At 39.8% G+C, this 22,478-nt stretch overlaps 1 protein-coding gene across 7 annotated transcripts in view; it reads right to left on the bottom strand.

Annotated features, from left to right (window-relative positions):
• RNF111 (ring finger protein 111) overlaps positions 1 to 22,477 on the bottom strand; it is a 65,899-nt gene extending 43,422 nt beyond the window's left edge. For 5 of the 7 annotated variants that reach the window (XM_052807346.1, XM_052807348.1, XM_052807352.1 and 2 more), the window contains exons 1-2: positions 22,315 to 22,476; positions 860 to 1,755 (exon numbers count right to left, since the gene is read on the bottom strand). In XM_052807346.1, coding sequence (XP_052663306.1) covers positions 860 to 1,755; positions 22,315 to 22,319 — 901 coding nt within the window. In that variant the 5' untranslated portion in view covers positions 22,320 to 22,476. Of the gene's footprint in view, positions 1 to 859; positions 1,756 to 12,519; positions 12,815 to 22,314 lie in introns of those variants that run through there. The other 2 variants (XM_052807351.1, XM_052807349.1) reach the window with 2 other exon arrangements.
• Between the last annotated feature and the right edge of the window lies 1 nt (position 22,478).

The raw sequence follows: 22,478 nt of genomic DNA, 5'->3' as shown, positions 1-22,478 counted from the left end.
CAGAAGGCACAACTACAACACTGTGAACGTTACTGGACCCAGTCCTGGGACTGCCTTTCACTTGGCAAATTTAAGATGAAAGGAAGTCCAAGAAAATTGGTAGATGGAGAAGGGAAAAAAAAACCCCAAAACAAAACCACCAAACCACATGTACCACCAAACACACCAAAACCGCCTCCCCGCCTCAACCCTTGCTCCAAACATTCAAGCATGCCCTCAAATAGTGTCAAGACATAGTAGAAAAACACCTGTGTAAACCAACTGCAAGATTATTGCATTGAGTTTATCTAGGTAAAACATTTGGTATAGACACAATACTTTGCTTTCCACAACTTCAGGCCTTAGAATTTTCTCTTATGCTCTTATCACAATGACCAATTTTTTTTTTCCTTTTAATTTTTTTTTTAAGTTGTCAAGCACAGTTCATGAGGTATTAGCAGATATTTTCTACATTCTGAAACCAGAGTGAGTTGTTATTGCCACAATCAGTTAACAAAGCAGCAATAGCTAAAATTTTTAATACAATTCAACAGCTAAAAAAAAAAAAAAATGGAGCAACTCCACAGCAAGTGGCTAATCAGATTCAGCGACCTTCCAGTACATTGTTTAGAATCAATTAACTTTACCTTTAATGTAAAAGCTAAAGATTCTAGATTTGTTTTAATTTTACTGGAAGCTCTGAATGTACTTTTCCCATGAAAAATTTATGGTGTAATGTTCACATTACATGCAGTAAGTCTATCTGTAGTATAACTTCTATAAAAACACAAAACCAACCGCACCAAATCACTTATTAAAAAAGCATATTGTATATAATGAAAGCTCATTAATAAAAAGTACCTCAGGAATTTAATTTTACCTGAAGGAGCAGCTGTACTGTTCTGGTGGTTTTCACCAGGCGACACAAATAAGTCTTCCTCTCCTTCAGTAGATGAACTGGAAGAAGATTCACTACTGAGATCATTCTCGCTGGAACTGCTAGAGCTGGGTAGTAAAGCATACTTTCTTCGAGCTAACACTTCCCGCTTTTTCCTCTGCATTAAAATTCGTTCTTTTTGGTTCTGTGTCCGCTGTGATGAACTTGTTTTCACAAATCTCTTCCTATATGGAAGTCTTCTTAAAGAACTGCTGTGAAAACAGGGCCTTTTCATTAATAACCCAGGTACAGAGTCTGACTCAGTCCGAGGCCACTTTTGTGACCTTGCACTATGAGTTCTACTTGTAGTATTCAACACTGCCTGAGGGTGTCTTACAGGAGCATCTTTTTCTTCATCAGATGTTACTGTGTCGGAGTCTCCAAAATGTAGGCTAGATGAAGGTGAAGAGATACAGTCACTAAAAGAAGAATCATTGTCTTCACTCTGTGTTTCTAGGTGCTGTCTTAATCCTAAGATTCCTTGGTTTTCTTTATCAGGACAATTTTGAGTATATGAAGGACCAGCCTGCTGGCTTTTGCGTTTTTTTCGCACCACAATACTTTTGTCTTGCTCTGTACGGTTGCCATTCATGTCCTTTTGCTTTTGAGAATCACCACATAAGTGAGAGAACTCATTCCCTACTTTACTAGCAATCATCTCAACCTCTGCAGTGAAGCTTTTGGTTGCTCCAATAGGCTCAGGGTTCAAGAGGATCCCCTTCAGACTATCCTGTCTCTTTGGTGCATCAGAAGGAACTTCACTCTTCATATCCGCTTTTAGAGTATAAACTATATTACATTCAGGAGTCCATTTAGACATGGAAAGTTTTAAGAAAGGCCTAGAAATAAACATAGATATGCATCAAGAAAAAGTAACATCAGATTTTTCAAGAGCAAAACTGAAATAACAGAAAAGCAATTTACTGCTAAGACTGACCCCCCAGTGAAAAAATTAACACAGCAATAACTGAAATACAGCTGTTTCATAATATTAAGAATACTGCTTGACAATGTCATTTTGAATTAAGACGGATCTCTCATAACTTGCATTGAAGGGAATTTCTGTTAGTCAAAAAAAACATTATCACTTTCACAGGGCAAATATCGACGTACATTGCCTGCAAAACGTATGGACAATGTCTGTTCTACCAATGCTTAAGCATGAGAGTTTTACAGGCTACTGCTTACAGAAGTTAAGTTTCAGCTAAATAGCTCCAATAGCCATCAACTAAACTGCATGCTTAAATAAGGCCTACATCTTCCCCTATAGCTGTATATATGCATAGTAAATACCTTGAACACAATACATGGTTCCGTATGGTGACAACTGAGCTATAAAAATCAGTTACTTAGAATTCATAGTTCTTTTCTGACATGAAAAAGAATAAAACAGGAGAGATTTTGAACCTTATTATTTTGGGTTAAAGTCATGAGAAATCCATTTATTACCTAGAGTTTCTTTAAAAAAACACCACTCATTAATAGTATACTGTACAAAGCTATTTTCAGTCCATGTACTTTTGACTCTATCCTGCGACAGAAATGCATATCATATCACATGTTCCCTTAATAGTTTGTACCAGGCAGGTTCCCCTCCCTGTCAAAATACTAGGCTGTCAACATACAACAGTGCAACATTAGCCTCAAAGACTATTTCAAAGAAAAACTTTTGTACTCGAAGACTACTGAGAGACACAGGCAACAGTAACCTCTAATACATTCACCTTCAACCTGCTTCATCTGGCATCTCTGCCTTCTGTTTAAAGTCCCAAAAGAAAGTGACAAAAGAAGCTGGTTCCCACTGTGATAACCACTGAAGCACTGTTGACTGTAACTAATATCACTTCTTCGTGCCTCAGATGAATAAGGCATATAGATGAATAAGGAATATAGTAGACATTTCGCACTTGTACTACTTTAGCAGTTAAGTGCTGCTTCTTTTCTCCCTCCCTCACTTGTTTGAAGGAACATCTCCTATGCTCTTCTAGAAGAAATGTTTATGAACTGAATTGGAATGTAAAGCTGACCAACCTGAAAAATAAATTTCTAACCAGATCAGACACCAATGCATCGCATAAGCACACAAACAGCTATACCTGGCTTACATCAGGTTGTGCTGAACTAACAGAAAGCTGCTTAAAAAAAATATGTGCAACTATACCTTATGTGGGAATGAGGCTCCTTAAGCAGCACAACTAGAATATGCATGAAGCCACAAAAAACAGTCTAAGGTAGCAACAACAAGATCCATGGCAGGTTAAGTGGCATTGCCTACTCAGGTCCGTAATCTTCTGCCTGAACCTCCAAATTCTTCAAAATGCTAATGCATTCTTACATCTGGTGCTAATATTTAAAGCTCTTGTTTATTTTGTCATAGAATGAATCAATACAAGATTGAGACTACAGAACAGTCAAATCAACATTTCTTAGTTTCACAAACTGATGCTTTCAGGAGCAGCTGTGAGCTAGTTGGTCCTAACAGACCCTGAAGAATGACTTATCTCAGTTAGCAACAGGTATAAACTGATGCATTATCCCAGGCAGCCTGTGTTCTCTTCATAGCCATAAACTACTAATCTAATTCTTCAAGTGATGTAATCTGGAATAAAAATTTTGCACAAGGCATATGTGCTGCAGTACTAACATCTAAAGAAGACGTGAGTTCACTGGATCTTTTTGGAGATCAAGAACCTTGTGGATCCTAGAACCCCAGCTGAAAAGATCCATTTGAATGTTCTCACTGGAAATCCTACAAACATTTAAAACCATTACTGTTAAATGTGAGGCCTATACCCTGTGATAACTAAGAAAGCGTTGCTGTTTTCTATTGGGATTGCAGCAGACAGGTATGTTTTACATCAGTAAGTCAAAAGCTAACTGCATGCAAGTTGGACTAAACCTCCTCTTGCCAGTATATACAACAGGACAGGTTCTTACTTTCACTTCATCAAAGCACAGTTCACAGTAGGAGATAAATATTTCTTATTTTCAAGTGTTAAATGGAAGACTGCTGCATCCCGGGCAATATATGTTGGGGTTTTTTAATTGCAATAAGTTTTTGTGGAATGCCCTATATAAGGCTACCCTCTTCTCTAGGACTGAAAAAAAGAAGTTGCAAAATTGGAAATAAAAAAAAACTTGGAATAAACATTAAGCATGTAAGAAGTATACACAGTAAACAAAGAAGCCTCTATTAAAGCTGCGGAATTCTGGTATCTATGCTTCTCTGCTCCTGACAGCTCCTGAGGAAAATACCAGCTCTCACATGCTCCTCTGTACGCTTGTACTTACTCTCACATACACGCACCATCTTTCTTTGCAAAAAATTAAGACTGAAACTTCCATTTTATAAAATTTCCAACAAGGACAGAAAATCAGAATTAAAACCTCTTATAAGCACACAGAGAACAAGCAGTACACAATCTTTTCCTCATCCTCACAAGGTCACCTTTAAGGCAGTATTTTTGGTCTGTTATTTGTGCACCACTGTTTTACAGAAATGCAACACTTAGTCCAGCCAGTCTTTTCCACAATCCAAAAGCAAGCCAGCCACTCCTACAATAACCCCATATTTCATCACAAGGGGGTTTTTTTGGTTTTTTGGGTTTTGGTTTGTTTTTTTTTTTTAGAAAATCCACAAAATATTTCGATTTGGGGGAAAAAAAAAAGTTGATTTATTCAGAGAGCTTATTGTCTTCGCACACAGTCATAACTCACCATCATATATTACACATCCAGCCTATACACAACAGTTTCCTGTCCTTTTAACATGATAAATTAAGGGGACAATTTTACTTAATTCTGAATTTTTCTTAAGAAACAAAAATCTGAACATTTTCTCATTATGTGAGCATAATCAGGGGCTGGTTTACGAAGGACTCGGTTCTACTCATTGGAGTGCTTCCCCCCCGCATTTTATTGTTAAATTCTAGTGAGGAAATCACCATCAGTATGAAAGTTCTGCATTCTGAATGTGATTATCTTTGTATAAGCGCTGTTTACTTTCGCACAGAGGCCACTGTGCTGATATACAGATAGAGCTATTTAAGTTACAGCAGAAAAATTAAAGCAAGAAAAGTTTACACTTTGAGAAACCTCAAACTACTGTAAGATGGCAAAAAACCCTAAACCACCACACAGCAAAAACTAGTGCAAACTTGAAATGCTATTTACTAGCTTAGTTTTATTAAAACAAGCAGCCTAGATGTAATAGCCAGTTAACTCAGATTCAAACATTTTGTATATTTGCACTCTTGCAACCAAGGAAAAGTAACTCAACTAAGTAATCAAGATCTCTTGATTTTTTCTAACCAATACAGGTCCTGAAGGACTGCTTAGTCATGGGAGAGCTGCTGGCTTCCAATTAAAAATTGCACAACAGCTTAAACGTGAGTATATTTTTAAGTGAATGGCAGCAATCAACAATGACAAATAATCCATTCCTTCACTATTTAGAAATGCTATTACAAACCTTTGAACAAAAGACTTGACCAAAAAAGACAGAAGTTGGAAGAAGAGCTTACCATTTAACTAGATTCCAATCCATTTTAAGTATTTTTAGTGGTTAGGCATAAGAAATACCCATACTACATATAAGTCCAATGCTCTTCCACCAAAGACAAGGTTTAAGAAGGACTACAAAAATATTATGCAAATAATTAAGAGTCTTTAGAATGAGATCATCTGCTGTTAAACTTAGAAGATCCTACAAAATCTCCCTCTAATTAAAAGTAGTCCTCAGAAGCTTTTTCAAAAAGCAGCAAGATGCAATCAGCTCAATCAGCATTAGTGTTCCTCCTTCCTAATCAAAATATTTGACTATTAACTTAGAGTCAAGACTTCGAGAGGAAAAATGGGGTAGTATCTTCTTTCAAGCCATTTTAAGTAAAGACTTAATGAAGAGCTGTTAAGACAGCTACCTGAAAACTATAATTATTCTAAGTTCCCCTCTAAAGAATCATGAAGTGTACATGACTTTTATCCATTCATGTCACAAAGTAAAGACCTTTGATATTAATCATGCCAAGACATAACAGCAGCACAAGAAAATTCATGCAAACTGGGGAAGTCCCTCAAAATTGCTAAGTCAAAAAACAAGCTCAAAGTTTGAAATCTTTACAGCAGCCAAGTTTATGATCACAAATAAAAGCAGAACACATTTGAGTTATAAGATGGAACAAAGTATTTTGTCATTAAGAATGAATTCCATTACTAGCAATCAAAAAGTATGATAGCATTAAAGCACTATAAAACAGTGAAATGGTTCATTACACATTAACTCGATTTTTTGTTGTAAACTTGGTTGATGAATAGATGTAATCTAATATATCATTACTTTGAAAATGTATTTTCAATTACATTTTAAAATATAGTCAACTCCCTTCACCATCAAGAATCAATCTCCTTTTTAGGTGCCAAAAAGAACCTTGATCAATTCTCCCAAGCCTGCTACAGTAAGTACACAGTGCTTTGACACATGACCAGCCAACCACTTTGCAGAAAATGCCTATCTTAAGCACATGCTTCTTACATAACCGTGAAATTACTGGTCTCTGTCCCATTAGTGTGATATGCACACCTAAACCCAGCTAGCCAAATAGACTTCTGGCCAACTTGATGAAAAGCAGTGAATAAAAAAAGTTTCATTTACAAAGCAGTTAGTAGTCTACTTCCTCATTTTCCCCATCTTCAATTTCCTGCTCCTCTCTTATTACAAACACAGTAATTTCCCCTTGTCTGATGCGCTCTCCACCACTCAGACTCTAAACGTACTTACAGACAACTCGGGTATCCAGTAGGGTTGAGCCTAGAGGCTAGAGCACACAAAAATTCTTCCCAACACAACAGCTCTCAAGACTACCAAGAGCTTGCGGAACACATTGTTGTCATAATCTCAGAATGAACACAGCAATTCCACTTCCATACAAATTCTGTGCTATCATAGACCATTTATGTACCCAACCCAAATGCCCATATATAGAGTGATACCAGGCAAGACAATATTTAAGATTGTCTCAGAAAGGAAGTTTCTATCAGTTCCATTTGTAGTTCTTTTATTCAGTCCTAACTCTTATTTTCTTTACATAGGTTCACTGAACTCACAATTAACTTTTAAAATTAATTCCCTTCCCTAATATGTGGCTTTTATCAGATTTTACTTTTAATGTTATTTTTTACTCTGACCAGCTAATACTAGTACTGTTATCTTCATGAGGAAACCTCACCGTTGAGGCCTGGTATGCACAAACAAACCTTATGCTCTGTATACTGTTGCTACCACAGTACTTTTTTTGGAACTGGCAAATATGGTTATCAAGAGCTCAAAGAATGGACCAGTGAATGAAAGTATCGCACAAGCTGTATTTTGGAACACCAACAGTCATTTCTTTCCTCTCATTAAAAAGATGTATTTTTATTCTTTCAGCAAGGCTCTTCCATCAGATAAATCAAGACACCAAGAAACAGGATAATAAAAAAGCTTATAAAATTTGTACAAGACCTTCAGCAAAAGTGAGATAACCTAAGTACTACTACTTCCCTTTCTCAAGGGCAGAGAGCCAAACAAGACTGATTCATGCATGACCCTGATGCAATGGAGGTTGACAGAGGGCTTGGAGCCATTTAAGAAGCTGCACCCCCAACGAAATCCCATGAAGATCGAATCTCAGTGCTATCATGCCCTGCTCCAACAAAAATAAAGAACTCAGCAGTTCACAAAAGAAAAACCCCACTTGTTAGCCTAAAAGGGGCAGTCATGCCCTATTCCTTTCATTCCTATCAAGCAGGGACAACCTGTACAATGCAGAGTAAGCAGCAAGAACACAAATATCCAATATTCAGCTCCACTATCAGCAAAACAAGTGCAATCAGATTTTGAAACTTTATTGCATTGTTCTTCGCTTTTGGTTGTTCTTCATTTTCACTACTTCATGAGACAAACTGCTCTTTTAAAGCTTGTTTTAACTACTAAATTTTAGCGTACTATATATTGGTCTGCTAATCTTTGCTGGCAAATAAAGCAATTGATAGTTAAAGATCTACGGATCTTTATAAAACAGCAACAATCAGAAGGTAATCTGAAAGTCTATTATGTTTGCTTTGATATTATGTAGCATCAAACACATCTTTATTCACAGGACAATATGAAATACTATTACAAACCACTCTCAGTTTCCTTTGTTTGCTTTAACGCACCCACAGTGATGACAGATACACCAATTTTTGAATGACAAAATTACCTGAGAATTCTCCAAGCAGAATACTTATCTTTTGCCCTACAGAAAGGTACAGTATTTCAGAATAACATGCATAGTATTAGCCACAAACTGCATGACAACATTCTGGAGACAGGTTCTTGCCTACGGTCAGCCAAAGACACTCCATGACATCCAGCCCAGACAGAAGAGTTTGTGCTTTGCAGAGGGGTGCTACAGTTACACGAGCCACAGCAATGCAGGCAGGCTTACTCACTCCTTGCAGCCAATTCTAGGAACCATCACTGGCTTGGAAAGCCTACACTTAAAGTGAAACAATGTTATTTCAAGTACAGTACTACTCTTCCTAACCTTTGCAAAGCCATCTCAAAGACAAGTCAGACCACAGTAACTGTACTGCAAAGTACTGTAAACAGCAGTATCCATCCTCTGGACCAGCAAAGTCTCCTTAATTTTATCTCTGAAAAAAATTTATCTGAGACCTTCAAGGTTCGTTTCCTCATGCATAAGTCCACTCAGATCAGTAAAGCAATTATCTTGCATCAGAAATGTCAGGCCACCTATAGAATAGCTACAGAATGCCTCTGTTATGCCACGTTATCATTCACCTCTGAGACTTACCACCACTGTATTCTTACGAAGAGACTATTGAAAGTGTCTGTCTCACATCTTCTAACTGAATCCAGCACAGGACAGCTACAAACAGAAGAGCTTTTCCCTAGGACTGATCTATGGCCTGGCTCCAGCAGGAACAGACAGAACGCACAGAGCACGCACAGCTGGAAGTGCCTCAGCTATATGAGTTGGCAGGCTAAGAGCAATTCTGCATAGAGTCCCACGAACAAGTTAGTTCTCCCCCAATACACTATGAATCAGTCCAAGATCATAAGGCACCCATAGAAATCCTAGCATCAATCAAGCATCAGTGAAGCATTAGCATGCACATAGCCACCTGGGCAAGGAATCTGTTTGGCTTTGCACAATGGATGCAAACAGGTGGATTTGACAAACATGGTATTCACAAGCACATTCTTCAGTCTAGACCGTTTCTTTGCTCTGTCCTAGGCTTAAACTCAGTTAGCTACATTAACACTACGTAAATCATGGTTTTAAGACATAAGCATTATGATTTGGCAATCAGGAATGTTTTGACTTCAGTGAACTCCGAGACAAATGTAACAGCAACGAACTTGGGAATAAGAAGCAGTAGCTTTATAAAAGAATGACAAAATACACTTTTTATTGGAGCTTAAGATCTTAACTAGGAATTCTGCTTCCAGAGACAGTTAGGGAAGTTCCGAGTTACACAGCCATCAAAAATAATTTAAAAATTTACTTCTTGGTCCCCCTAGCAGTTTTGACCTTTGACGTATGTCTAACTGTTCTTAATGCAGTGTCCTTTTGCAAACACTTCTCGATAAGGCTTTGAGAAGCGAAGTAAGACATGTTCTTTGCCACAACTGCTAACAAGAACCTTGGTGGTGAGAATGATGAGATTAACCATCGAGACAGTTTTACGCTGTTCTTCAGGAAACCTGTTAGAAGTAGGGGATTTTTCAGATATTAAATTGAGTAGATCTACCAGTTTAACAGGGAAGGACAGTGCAGCAGACTTCTCCACTCTTCACCCAGTAGAGCCAAGTGGCAGTGGGTAAAAGCAAATATTTTACTCGACAGAAGCCAAGTATTAGGACTGCACTTTATTGGCAAAAAAAATACAGAAGGAAGTCTCTTGCTAGTGAAGTCGTGAACCAGCCTTCTCAGATTTCACTTGGTAAACACTTAATAAGGAAGACATCACTTTAATTCACAGTAGTTACTTTTCCAAATAGCACAAACTATATAAAACCCATAAAACAGCAAAATAATCTCGTTAGCAAAATCCCTTCCCCTCTGCTCCATTAGGGGTCTCTGTTAGGCCTGACATCAGCCCACCAAGAAAACCAACCAATCTAAAGCCTGAAGGAAGTTCACTAGTGTAACACTTTGGCTGCGGATACATTTTGTGTTTCTTTTAAGAGCACTGTAGACTTTGGAAGCAGCTGATCACTATCACTTACACTGACAAAACTCAAAGAGACTAGGACTGCAAGTAATTACCCTATCCCTACCTTGTACACATGTCCCATACAACATTACTCAATATACATGTTTCTAATCTCTTCTCAACCTCACTGACATGCAAAAAGCTAAATCACTACAGATCTGGTAACAAAACTGACCTAAAGGAGGCTGCACATTAGTAAAGCTGTGGGGAAACCTTTATACAACATCTGCCTATGGCAAATCCATCTCTTTGTACTATCCCCATGGTTTACACGTGAATCAAATCATCCCATTCCTGTCCCATTCCCCCAGCAATTTTTTCTCCATTTATTCAACTGCCTGACATCTAAGCCTCCACAGCTCATCAGCTAGGGAGGGGGGCACTATTACCTATATCTTCTCAAAAGAATATCCTCACCATTAGAGGAAATACACACAATTGAAATGAAAGATTCTTCATCTTGGGAAAAAAGGCAGTAACTGCTGTCAGCTAAACCTTATTGCAACATGACCACCTCCACTGATCTGGTTACGTAGGTCTACAAAGTTATTAATTTAAAGTGGAAGTCACAGTTATGTTAAGATACATTCTTAATACACTTTTACAAAAGCCACTGCTTCGTAAAAGACACATTTCTGAAAGGTCAGAACGTTCCCATCTAGATTTGGAAAGGACACATGAAATATGCATGAATACTAAGAGCTGTTTTTCATCCCTGGGCTCCCAATACTAGACATAATCACAGCTATAGCTGCCAGGGCTGCAACCATCAATAAAAATAAACAGATTTTTAAATATGCGAGACTTCAAGAGTTTTAAAACAGGAAGCTTGGTGTCTCACCTACTTTTATTTAACTGAAGTGAAATACAAAATGTGCACACAGCCTTACCTATCTTATGAATTCAATAGGTCATTTTATACTGTGGATGACAGCATAAGACAGGTGACCAGATTTTCACTTTATCAAATGAACGAAGATCACATCCTTCCCTATCAACCCTTGCACACCAGCAAGAATATAAATCTGAATTGGTGATAATCTTGGCTAATGGTTTTTTTGGTTTTGGTTTTTTTTTTTGCCTCAGGTAGTCCCTCTATCCAACAAAAAGATGAATAAACACATTTAAATTGGTGGAAAACTACTTTCACAGCAAGGACTACAGGTATGTGAATTATAAGCAACTTTCATTTTTGTTTCCAAGAGTGACAAAATATTCTAATTCTTTAAAAATTAATTTTCCTCAAAAATGTTTCTACTAAGTATTCAGAATTAATCTGTCATTGGAATTTTCTACTGGTTACAATAAAGACAATGTAAGGCCTTATTTCACCACCTAAAAACCTAGTTTTCCTTTATTAGTTTATAACACAGATATTCCACCCTGATAAATGCTACCTAGGTCTCCATGCTGAACAGTCGATTCTTATCTTTTTTGTCAAATATTTGTTTCTGAAGTAATCGTGCTAAAATCAAATGAAGTTGGGCTATTACAGCAAGACCTTACTTCCTGCAATATATCTTCTTTTGGAGGAGTACCTGACTATCAGGGATTAAGGGTATCATTTAATCAGCTAAAGCAATCAGGCCTTGCTTACGGTCTCAAGCCATGGAAGAGCTTATTCAAACAACACAAAAATTCCACAAACATATGCTCAGCCCTAATCACCGAAACACAGACACTTTAAAAAGTAGATAGATCCTTAACGCCTGCCCATTTTAGTAAGAGTTACAAACCTACGCACCTCTGAAGATCCTGGCCTACATTTCTGAATGAACACTGCTTCCTTGTTTATCAGGCCAAAAACATCTGACTGTTTTTTTGTTGTTTTGTTTTGTTTTTTTTTTTTTAATATGGGTTAAGAAACAGAATACCAACTTCGCAAACAAAACAAATGACGTTATGACAAACCCTATTACGCACACAAATAAAACTCATTTCCGTAAGAGAAAATTTGTGACAAATTTTCAAGGAGACAAAACCCAGAAGAGTGCCGCGGCTTCCCGCAGTGAAGATACTGCTTTGTGCATCAACGAGGCACTGAAAAAAATAAGAAAAGGCGGGGGTGGGGGGTGGAATCAGCGTGAAGTTCCCAGCCGCCCAACTGCCCCCGCGCCCCTCCGGCCAGCTCCGCCGGGAGAGCCGGCCCGGCCCGGCCCAGCCCCGCCGCGGGCCGGTCGCCGTTGCCGCCACCGGTGCGGGGCGGGGCTGCAGAGAGGAGGGGAGCCCACCGCCCCCCTCCCGGCCCCGCCGGGCCCCACCCGCCGACAGATAATGCCCCGCACGGTGCGGGGCAACGCCACGGCCGCTCCCCCCTCCCCGTACCTCCCGCCGCCCCGTACCTGAGACAGTAAGGCCGAGGGGGAAGAGGCGGGTGCCGCCGGCGCCCTGCTCAGGGCCGGAGGGGAGGAAGCGGCCCCGGCGGGCGCCGCAGGGACCCCGCGTCGCTGCCTGGCGCGGCCCGGGAGGCCACCGCCTCCTCCTCGGCGGCGCCCTGCCCCGCCGCCCGCCCCCTCGCGACGCCGCTGCCCCCCCCCCTCCCCCCCGGCCTGGCCGCAGCCGCCCGGGCCCCGGTGACACGCCGCGAGGCGGGCGACGTTTTGTTGTTGCGCAGCCCCCGCCGCCGCCGCCGCCGCCGCTCCCTCCCCAGACGCAGCGCGACACTCGGTGCTGCTTTACAGCAGTCCGCAAAGCGCAGCCGCGCCGGCTCGCGCCCCTCCTCCCGTCAGGCGCCGCGCCCCCTGCTGGGCGGTAAGCGGTGGCGCACCGCGAGGCTCCCCTCACCCGCGGGTGCCCGGGCCGGGACCCCCCTCGGTACGGAAACAACGCCAACGCCGCCTTCAGCAGCTGCTTGCCCCGAAGAGGACCAGGAGGACCCGGGCAGAGGTCGGGGACGGCAGCTCAGGCGGGACGGCAGCAGGCAGCCGCCTCTGCCCCGGCCAGCGGCGCCGCTGCTGCTGCGGCGACGTTTCTCCTCCTTGGTCTCGTATCAAAGCACTCGCCTTCCACCCAGAGCCGTCTCTTCCTTTCGCCTCACGGCGGCTGACGGCTGCTCAGCTGTCGCTAAGCCGGCGGAGTCGAACCGCGAGCTTAGCAGGCCCCCTCCGCGGCGCCGCCGGGGCTGCCATGGCCGCTCGCGTTATTAGATCACTGCGCCGGTCCTTCCCCACCGCCACGCCTGGTGCTCCCAGAGCTGCGTTAGTACCGTACCCTGGTGCCGTCCGCGGAGCCAAACAACAGGTGCAGCTGCTAGGAAAAGCAGACAAACCGCATCTACTCTCTTTGGAAGTAGGGATTTAATTTGCGTTTACTGCAGCAATGCCCTTACTGACCTAGGAACAGGTGAGCCTGCCCACTCCCCCTACTTACCACCGCACTACCCATGTCAATACACCTCGTAAGGAACTGCTCCCTGCTCCAGCTGGGAGGTACGTGCCTTCTGCACAGCGACCAAGTCTCACACCTGCCTAGCAGCACAGTAGGCGTCACAACTCTGTGAAACCTCTCACTTCGCAGAAAGCCCGAGTGCTTGTTAACTTCCTAACTGCCCAAGTCTGCCAAAGGCCACGACGCCTCTCTGTCAGAGACGACCCTTCGTCAACGTTAGTGTACACATCCAAAACACTTCCAGCTTAAAACACTGGATAGAAAAGGGTCATATACTGTCAGTGACCAGCAGATACGTAAACCCAAGGTTTTGGAGCAGAAAGGCACAGTCTGATCTACCGTTAGTAGTAGTTAAAGATCTTACTCCAATAAGATCCAGTAATAACTCCATAGTTAAAGATCTTACTCCAAATGCACTGCCACCAGAGAGTCATCTGTATACAAGAGTTCTTACGTGCTTTGGGGGAGCTAAACAACCTTCATGCATCATTACAAAAGAAATCGTCATTGAGAAAAAATGCATTTTGAGACTATTAATTGAATGTGTTTCTGAATGGAATTTCCTTAAAGCAAAAGCAGATAAAACAACATGGAAATTATTTCTCAAACAAGGAAAAAAGGCTTTAAGGAAAGACTCTACTTCAATAAATGCCTACCTCAAAAGAAGACAAATTTCTAGGGGCAGGAAAAAAGATTACCAACAAAAGGACTATCAGAATATGTCAAAAAGTGTAGAAACAAAGTGCAAAAGGTGCTAGACCACATAAATGATGTGAAAATAAACAAGGTTTTCAGCTTTATGCATAATGCGAGAGCGCAGGCAAAAGTGAGACTCGCATACAGTGAAGGCAGAAAAAAGGATCAGAGGTGATTTCATGTTGTTCCAGAACCAAAATAATAATTCATTTCAGTTTTCAATAAAGACAAAAATACAGGTCATTCAGCATTAACTTGCTACCCTTTTCTACACAGTTTTTCTGGGTGTTTGGTTGCTTTTTATTTTTTAAATCAAGGAAATACAACAGTATGTTGCATCCAGCCAGACTTCAGTAATCAATGACATTGGGCCACACATGAAACAACCACTGAAACTGGGGACAATGGGGAGCAGTATAAAAATTAGAAACATGACTAAAACACTCAACAGGAGATAGCAACAGACAGTGGAAAAAAGGTCGTATCATATTCAATGGAGGTCACTAATGGCTTGATTGTGTAAGTCATTTTAGTATTTCTCATTAATAATTGGAATCGAAGTTGAAATACATTAATAAAAATCTGCTGGGGGGGGGAATCAAGACAATACATGGGAAGAACTGAATGACTCTGAAGACCAAACTAATAGGAGCAAGGTGAAAAAAAGTAGAGTAAAATTTAAAGAATGTGCACTTCAATATTAATGACTAAAAGTTTTGGTATATATTGGGTATTTGTCAGGTAGAAGGCAGTAGGATGAGAACGTCAATAAACTATGTAATTAAGAAAATGACCAACAGCCAACAACATGAAAAAAAGCAAACATGTCTGTACAATATTTTAGTCTAAATATTTTTCAGAGAGAAAGGTTTCAACGCTACAGCAAAAATTATTCCTGGTGTAGTGTTACAACTACTTTATCCAGCTTTTAAAAAATATGTATTCAGGGAAGATGAACTCTTATCTTAACAGGATACTCAAGGGAACATAACATAGATAATATGAGAGGAAGCTAATGAAATTTGGCTGGATTACCTTAAGAAATGAGACGAGTGTTCTCTACAAGCTGATCAGAAGCTAATACCAATAAAAAAAAATACACCAACTAGTTATGTATTTACCTATTTACGTCATAATTGTTTTGAACACTCATGACAAAGATGACAGAAGGATAGTTTTTGGCAGAGAAAATATACAGAGACACTCTGTGCTCACCAATTGAAAGACACAGAATGACCATTTCAAAAACAAAAAACAAGAGGCTCTAGAGTAGCTAGAAATTTCAATTCACAAATTAAAAAAGCAATGCAGGGTAAATATAGATAGTCTTGATTTTCTCTCATTGCAAAGTCAGAGTGGCCAGATGATCTGTAAATGCTTTAACTGTATATGATTTGGCAGACCTTCCCTCCTTGGGTAAATGAAAATAAATTAAAGGCAGAATTCCTAGGATCTTTATTCACTATGATTTCCTAATTCCTGTTTCACTATGGGCTACCAGCTGACAAGAACATAGTAAGTTGTGGGCCAGCTCACCCTTAACTTAATACGTGATAGAAATTAGTTTGTCAATTATTGAATGATTATTAACTTAATTTTTAAAAGAAAAGTGGAGAAAATGCACTTCAATGCCCAGAATTATTCATAATTATTTTTAAAGGGTTTTTTTACATTTATTTTTTAACTTCTATCTATGCCCTTTGATATATTTATTAAAGTTACTTCTGCCATTATTTTAGGATCTTGCAGAGATACAGTTGTCTTGAAAATATTTTATTGATTCCTTGTACAAAACCAAAAGATTCTTCTTTTCACACTTCTTAGCTGCAAAAAAACCAAAAGGTTAAATCGATTCATTCTAAATCACTAATGCGAATTTCAGAATAGCTTTCAGGCTAGGTGTCATCAATTCATACTGAACTCTTCAACTTCCTCTAACTACAGCTAAACAAAACCATTTATATGCGCACCCCAGGGCCTGGCAAAACTAAAGACATAGAGAAGAAACTATCTTATCTAAGATCAAAATATGCCAAGCAACAGGAGATTGCACTTTACGTTTTTGGCAAAACAACAAAAATCAAAGCAAGCCCCTATCCTGAGGTACCTTCAGCAGCTCAGCTTCATAATTGGACACAGTTCTATGCAGGAGTGCTGTTTCAGTTTGCTTGCTCACAAATGAAAGCTAGTCACAGCTTTTTCCAGATGCAAACACCAGCTTCTGGAACCCAGTCCCACTGGGCATGTGGCCAAGGTGCAAGCTACACACTTTCAGAAAGAGATGTCTTTGCTCAGAGCTCTGTTAACCACAAGCCTGGTAGTGTCCAGGACAGTATGAATAGTATATACTTATAAATCTCCTGCCTATGTACAGGAGTATGTATCTCCTGCCACAAATACTGCTTCTGGAGGAGCTCAAAATCACTTGCAGCCAGAGCATTAATCCAGATGAAACAGCCCATCCTTGACATTGACATCATATGTAGTTGTGTAGACTTAAAATGGACCATACTTAGGCACATATTTAAATGTTTGTAAGTGTTAAGTCAATTTACAATTACTAGTAACATTAATAAACTGTAAGGCCTCTTGTGGTAGTATGTTGTGAGGATAATACATGAAAACGTATCACAAAAACTGTGGGATTGATATTCAGATGATACGAATTGTCACAGGTCAAATCAGTCCAGACGAAGATCTTGCCAGTGAAAACTGGAGAAATAGGGAAGAGAGAAAAAATGCTGCAAGACTTGTGTTATGAAAAATTGCTAGTAGGAAACAAGAAAAGACTGATGCATTTGCAGAGTCAAACCCAAAACTCGATAGCTGTCTGTGCTATATATTTTATGACAATAAATGCAGGAAATTTCCTTATGTGATGATCTAAGAGCTTTCAAAAGCGCTGGAAAATAACATGTGCCACTCAGGTAACTGTGTATTTTTAAGATACATGGAACAACAAAATACCCTACATCACAGCAAAATGTAGATACAGCAATGACCCACTAGTCACTCATTTAATTTCGTATTGTAGTGCCTGATAAGGCTTTGAAAGGTTAGAAACAGCATTTTCACAACTCATTACTTCAGATATTACGCAAATCCCTACTAAGGTCTCAAGCAGTTAGATATTCTAAGTAAGTAAGACATTTTAAGTATTTAAGTTGTGATAATTAAGAAGGTGTGGTACATATAATTACTTAGAAATAGCTACTTTGTTGACAGCATTTTTAATGGGTTTTCTTCTTATCAAAAAACAAATACAGCACCAACCTGTTAATAGAAAGATCAGGAGATACTCCTTCATAGTCTTTCAGTGCTTGTACAATAATGGGGCCAAATACATTTTTGCGTTTTAATGATGAATCTGCAGCTATTTTTAGGGCAATTATGTTTAAAACAAACAAAAGCATCCTGCATTTAATGGTCTGATTTTACACTTAGAAATTCAACAGCCATTTGCTAGCATGTACGTATACTTTCAGTGGTAAAATAAAGGAAAATATTTGTGTTTGATTTACAAGTAGATTATGATGGTCTCCTTGCTGTTCTGTAGAAGAATTGTAACGAGAGCTACTTAGAGATCAGAAACTCATTTCTACAACCTTCTTCTGACTGCTCATCATACAGTATATCAATAATACATCAAAAAGAAAACTATACATTTGGAGTGGAAAAAGCTATTTTTTTATAGCAGTGATGCATATTAAATTATGAGTGATTCTTAATCTCGAAATGTATCTATTGTCAGGCATTCACTGAAAACATCTCAAATGGTATTATTCATTTTTTCTTTGCCTGCAGAGAAGAGAAATAGTGCAGCAAACATACCAGCTAATAATTTTTAAATGTAAGCTTGGTCAGAGGCTTGAATACAGTCAGATTGGTATCAGGAATTACTAAAAGCAAACTTTTAAATTGTAGTAACCAGGCAACATAACATGAGAACGGGGAAAAGACTCAGTGCCTTTCAAAGTAAAGGGGACTCTCCTGTTGATTTCAGTTAATCTAGCATCAGTCCGATGTCTCGCTCTTTTTAAAAAAGGTTTAGATCCAAAAAGGAACTGAGTCATTGCATCATTTATTGCTGTAATAACTAGCTTTGACGTAGTCAGCACCCAAAGTAGAATCCAAATACTGTATTAGAAACTTGGATTTCTGAACCAAACAAACAAAAGCCTGAAGTTACAAGTGAAAACATGCACTGCAAAAATCAGTTTTTAAAAAACCAGTATGTTAAGCAGAGAGCTGCATACAGCTTTGCTCGTAAAAAGACACGTAAGAGCAATGCGTCTCAAATGAGACAGGATCCTGTTTAATTGTAGGTACTTTATTTGGACGTGACCTTCCAGCACCCCCAACCCCTGCCCTTTCCTTAAACCAACATCTCTGTTTTAGAAAACTTTTTAGAAGGGGATATGAACAAATGGGTGGCTGTGTGAAGAGGAGAAAACTGGGACAGCCTGTTCTACTCTAGGTGAATGCTCTAGCCAGGAGGCTTCCTTACAAAAAAAAGGCAAGAACTACTTCTCAATGTTTTAAAAATGTTTTAAAAACATTGAGTATTACTGCATTTTTACAGAGCCTAATCATGTTAAAACTGCACAGAGTATACCAACCGCATTAAGCCATAAAAGAAGATGAAATAGCTAGTGTTTGGTCCTCCATTATGCTTCAGTGTGAGGTTGGCAATAGACTAGTCAGCACTGTTGAAAGTGGGATAATCTGTGCAGAAAAAAGCAAAATTACAGACCCCAGCGAAAAACATTAAAAATCTAAGGACATTCACAACTTTCAGGTGTCTCGGAAGACAGACAAAAAAGAATTTACAGGAGCACAGTTTTGGACTTCTGTCTTTGTTGTCCTTTAAATATGAATATCTGGGCCAAATGCTTCTCCTCTCTCAAAGTCTATTACCATTTCCTAATCAAACTTTACCACAAATTTCAGAACCCAATGGTATAAAACAATCTTCTCTTTCAAAACTAGTAGATGTTTCAAGAGACTACAAAAGGACAAATAGAGTATTTCTCTTTAAAAAAAACCCAAACCAATCAAACAAACAGGAAATTAGAAACCAGCCAACTTTAATTAAAATTCCTGGACAAATTCAAGATAATTGTAGATGCCTGGAAAATAACAAAGTGATAAATAACAACCAACATGATTTGTTCATGACAATCTATCAAACCAACCTAATTTCCATTTATGGTTCCACAGACATGAATGAACTGAAGATCTTCACTTCAGTGAGGCTTTTGACATTATGTTCCATTGGCATTTCCATAAGGAAGGTAAGGAAATCTGATCTGGACAGAAACTACATAGATCTGGTGGAAAACTGGTTGTACTCAGAGGATCACTATTAGTAGTTTACTATCAAACTTTAAGTCTATATCAGATAGAATTCCTCATGCACTTCAATATTGTAATCTTTGGGTAAACATGCTTATAAACCTGCAGCTGACACCAGGTTGAGAGGTACTACAAAGAACAGAAGTCAAGACTAGAGTGTGAAATCATTGCGGGGGGCAGGAGGGGGAAATTCTATAAACACAAGTGCAAAGTTCTGCACTTAGCAAGAACTAATCAACTGCACAGAAAAGAGGTATTGTAATAAACTTGCAGAAAAGAAACCAGTAGGTTTCATTTCAACAAGTTCATGAGGTTGAAAAAGGCATACATCCTACTGAGATGCATAGTCAGAAGTGTTGTCACCAAGATAACTCTGAGAAGCTGTGGAAATATTGGACCACAGCTAGACAGGTGCAACAACAAAATGTCACGTGTTTCAGAACTGATTAAAGAAAGGAAATAATCCATGCTTTTAATCAAAAAATAAAAGACTGAGCAAAAATATGGTAAGTCTTAGCTTATGTAAAAGGGTGCTACAAAAAGAAAGGGAACACTGTCCCTTGTATTCACTTTGAATAAGAAGGCTAAATTGCAGCAAAAGGGATTTAATCTAGACATTCGAAAAAGGATAGTTAAGGACCAGACTAGACTAGACTGCCTGAAGAATGAGTGGAACCTGTGTTTAAGGCTTTAAGAACAGGTTAGGCAAACATCCATCAAGGTTGTTTTCATAATAGCTTATTGTGCCTTGAGGCAGGAGGATGACTGAGAATATGTCTTAAGGTCCCTTTTGGCTCTATTGGTTGTTTTTTGTTTGAGGGGTGGGTGGGTTAGGTGTGCAGCCTTGACATCTACATGACATCAACCAACAAGCAGTGAGGTTTAGGTAAGTCAAGCAACCCCAATAAAACAGTGCAAGTACTGTATTTATTAGCCCTTCCATCTTCTTTCCTGAAATTAGACACAGTAAACTTGTCTTCACCAACACTAGAACCTAACTAGTGGGTTTTGTGTGTATTTGTACAACAGTTTACCACAGTAAAACTGACAGCCCCGAATGAGACTTTGTTGCACTGCCGAATTCAAAATAATATGCAAATGAAATACATGTAGGACTTTTTCATGCACTGTTTAAACGTTATACAAACACTCACAAAAATCTGCTTCTGTAGTCTAAAGTTAAGCTAAAGAGTTCATTTATTAACCTCAAAGTCAACCCTAATGTATTTGACATTAATATAAACGTTATCGCAGAAGATAGCATAAGCAAGAATATAATAATATATTCATTCGTTATTTAAGATTGTTCTTTTTATAAAATCTTGGTACCAAGTGCAACAGCACCATTATATATCTAAAACCTACATGCAATTATCAGTCTAAACTGTGTTTTCTTTTAGACTTCTGTGCATGCTTAACTTTTAAATACATGGATATTAGTCTCTGATAACTAGGTAAGCAAAGTATTATTTAAATACTTCCAAGTGCATTTTGAAAAGAAAGAAGAGGATGGTGTTACAAATCTTCAGGATTCAGGACTTTGCACAAAAAGTTGTTTAACCAAGATTTATTAAATAAAATGAACCCTCATTCATTTTTTCATTCTTATCGATATGCAATTTCTGAATGAAGAGACAAAACAAGAGGATTGCTGTGATTTAAACTGGTTTAGATCACTTAAATTCACAGATTCTGCCTCGTTTGAAGATTTAATAGCAGCTGTAACATCTAATATTGACAAAAATAACTTCAAGCGTTCCCTACAGAAAGTGAATGAAATGGTAACTGAGAGGTAACACCTTCCATTACCTGGTACAAATACAGCCTAATAAATCATAACAAACAGTACTTTATTTGTTAACAATTTAAAACATTAGTATTGTATTTTTCTAGAATACTTCCAATTAAAAAAACTGTTACACAAATAGATCTACTTCTCCCTAGATTGTTCTTTCTCTAATTTTTAAAATCATTGGAGCTACTGATTAAAGGAACTACTATTTCACCTGAGTAAAATCGGTAAAGTCAGCATCAATTATTTAAGCATAATTCCTAAACTCTGAGAAATCAGTGGCCAGAGCAAGCAAGAAGGTACAACCCAACTTGTTAACGCGAACGAAGCACCAGTAATGTGTAAATAAACATTTTGCTTTTATTTAGAGATTTTTTTTTCAAACAATCAAAGAATTATTCTGACACGCATCCAATGAACGTTTCATTGCAAGAGCTCACAAACCGAAAGAGCAAATAAGCAAAGCTTTCAAAAGCCCACAAAAAAAACACCAAACCCTACAGCGGATTCCCGCCCTGGGAGACCACCACCCACCCTTCAGCGCGGCCGAGCGGCTGCTCCCAGCTCCATTAAGGCCCCGCTGGAACCTTACACCGTTCGCACTCGATCAAACTCACTACACACAGCTGCGCCAACGCACACATGCAATCACCGCACACTTATGAAACGTTATTTTTCTCCTGAACAGGCCCACAGCTGCATAAAGAGAAAGTCTTGAAACACAAACTCTGAAGGGAAACCAGCGAAAGACGAGCCCACAGGATCAGGGTTAGCGTGCTGCTTTCCTCGGGCCGGTCCCAGGCCAGGAGCCGGCGACACCTCCCCGCCTCAGCCGAGGCCCGCGCCTCCCGCCAGGCCAGGCCCGGCCCGGCCCGGCCCCGCCGCCGCCCGCACCGCCCCGGGGCACCTCATGGCTTTCGGCGCCGCTCCCTGCAGAAGCAAGAGCCCAGCCCCAAGCCGCGCCGAGCCCCGGCCCGTCCTTCCTGGGCGGGCTCCGCGGGGCCAAAGCGCAGCCCGGCGGCAGCGGCGGCACCCCCCGCCCGGCCGGCCGGCCCGCCCGCCGCCAACCTC

Source organism: Harpia harpyja, chromosome 14 (assembly GCF_026419915.1).
Source record: "Harpia harpyja isolate bHarHar1 chromosome 14, bHarHar1 primary haplotype, whole genome shotgun sequence".
Classification (NCBI taxonomy): Eukaryota; Metazoa; Chordata; class Aves; order Accipitriformes; family Accipitridae; genus Harpia; species Harpia harpyja.
Note: the sequence above shows the minus strand (reverse complement) of the source record. Positions and strands in the feature narration are given on the sequence as shown.